At 41.7% G+C, this 1971-nt stretch overlaps 2 protein-coding genes across 2 annotated transcripts in view; one reads left to right on the plus strand and one right to left on the minus strand.

Annotated features, from left to right (window-relative positions):
* Positions 1 to 247, plus strand: part of LOC104730629 (beta-glucuronosyltransferase GlcAT14A-like) — a 3294-nt gene extending 3047 nt beyond the window's left edge. The window contains exon 7 of the mRNA XM_019233498.1: positions 228 to 247. Coding sequence (XP_019089043.1) covers positions 228 to 247 — 20 coding nt within the window. The remainder of the gene's footprint in view (positions 1 to 227) is intronic.
* LOC104730627 (E3 ubiquitin-protein ligase RMA3) lies at positions 194 to 1481 on the minus strand. The gene has a single exon (XM_010449824.2). The coding sequence runs from the start codon at positions 1145 to 1147 to the stop codon at positions 419 to 421; it is 729 nt and encodes a 242-aa protein (XP_010448126.1). The 5' UTR covers positions 1148 to 1481; the 3' UTR covers positions 194 to 418.

Genomic DNA, 1971 nt, shown 5'->3' on the forward strand with positions numbered 1-1971 from the left:
CCTATAATTCTTTCTGCAAACTGACACAACATTGTGAAGATTTGTCACTATTTTCTAAGCCAAAATAAGAACCCAGTTCACTTCTTCTCATTACATCGAAGCCCTACTCTCCCTCTGATTGCTTCTTTCCCTCTTGTCCGAAACAATTTTATATGATATAAGAACGGCAACTCAGCAACAGGTAGAAAAAATAGATGATGAACTGTTAAGATGCTTCTTTAACATAGACATGGTTCATGAATATTAGATACATCATACAAGCACATATATCTATATCTGTGCAATACACAACAAGAAATTGGCCAGCAATTTGAGACCTAACTCGGAACAATAGCGTCTGCAGTAGTTCTTAAACCACAGGCTTCGAGTTTTACAGCCTATTTACAACACAGACTATACAAAAGAGAGAGAGAGAGAGCTAGAAGAGTAGGAGGCAAAGGACGATGCAACAAAGGAAAAATATTGATACCCGATTAAGAGACTTCTCACGCTGCATCATCCTCTGGCTTTGGTAAGGCTGAGCTATTGTGTTTGTAAAAGTCCCAAATATCCTGGTGTAGACCATGTCCCCAAACATCCCAATCACCGGGTAGAGAAAACTCATCATTACTGCATTGGCAAGGTCGGTTGATTCGGTTGTGGTGAAGCCACGAGGGGAATACTGGTGGTTATGGAATGTTGGAGACAGAGTTTGATGTTGCAAGCTTGGGCTCAGAGATGATCCTGAAGAGATTGGGTTGTACAAGGTCGATGGAGCAGGTCTGCGGGGTATCTCAGTGGATCCTGCGTCCTGTTTCTTAAAGGCAAACGTGGAAGAAGACGAAGACATGCCTCTTCCATAGAGAGGAACCAATGAGGTGATGGTAATGTTGGATTTACAGACAGGGCAGTTGTTGTGGTGCTGATCAATGGAGACAGATGATAACTGAACATGTAACCACCTGTAAATGCAAGGCCAGCAGAAAAGGTGTCCGCAGAGAGTGACGACAGGATCATGAGCCGAGTCTAGACAGATGTTGCAATCAAAACAACCACTTTCATTAGCTTGACCTCCCTTTGAACCCGTGATGAGATCAGGTTTTTGTTTGACTATGAAGCCATCATCATGTGTTCGTTGAGCATCAGACATAATGAAGTTCCCTTCCATTGGAGATAAGATTCTGTCAAGGACAACAAAGTATTATCGATTATCAGCTATGCGTATAATAACAAATGTTGTCTACAGAGTCATATAAGATCAGAAATTACAAAGAAAACTAAGGAATTATCACCACCACAAGTTGAATGAATCAGAAAATTTACTATACATGCATACAATCAAAACTATTACATGCCAAATGTTTGATTTCATTTTTCATAGAAACCTGTTTAGGTTTATCCTCTAACCAATAAAAGGAGACTCTTTTCAAGATCTTTCTACCCTGAAAGCCCCCTTGAGAGCAATTCTGAATTGACTTGTGCCTCTAAAGGTCAAATCCTAAGCAATTCTCATTAGCANGCCCTCCCAAACAGCATCCTCGGACGCTCAACATGAATGATACAGAGAGGATGATTGGAAGCGGAACAGCGTTTGCCCGCAAGTTCAGACACAATGATCCTGTCCTGGATAAGATCGATAAAGAGCTGCTCGGTAGAGGTAACGGGAACTTTACGCCTGGTGGTTGGTGTGCAGGGGAACCAAAATGCTCGAGGGTTGGTGATCCGTCGATGATCAAGCCCGGTCCTGGAGCTAACCGGCTTCGTGTGCTTATTAACGGACTTGTTTCGGCATCTAAATTGAGTAAATGGCAATGTAGATAGGCTTCATATGTTTTATGTCGAATTAGTCCCTATAATTCTTTCTGCAAACTGACACAACATTGTGAAGATTTGTCACTATTTTCTAAGCCAAAATAAGAACCCAGTTCACTTCTTCTCATTACATCGAAGCCCTACTCTCCCTCTGATTGCTTCTTTCCCTCTTGTCAGAAG

This window comes from Camelina sativa, chromosome 12 (assembly GCF_000633955.1).
Source record: "Camelina sativa cultivar DH55 chromosome 12, Cs, whole genome shotgun sequence".
NCBI classification, from domain to species: domain Eukaryota; kingdom Viridiplantae; phylum Streptophyta; class Magnoliopsida; order Brassicales; family Brassicaceae; genus Camelina; species Camelina sativa.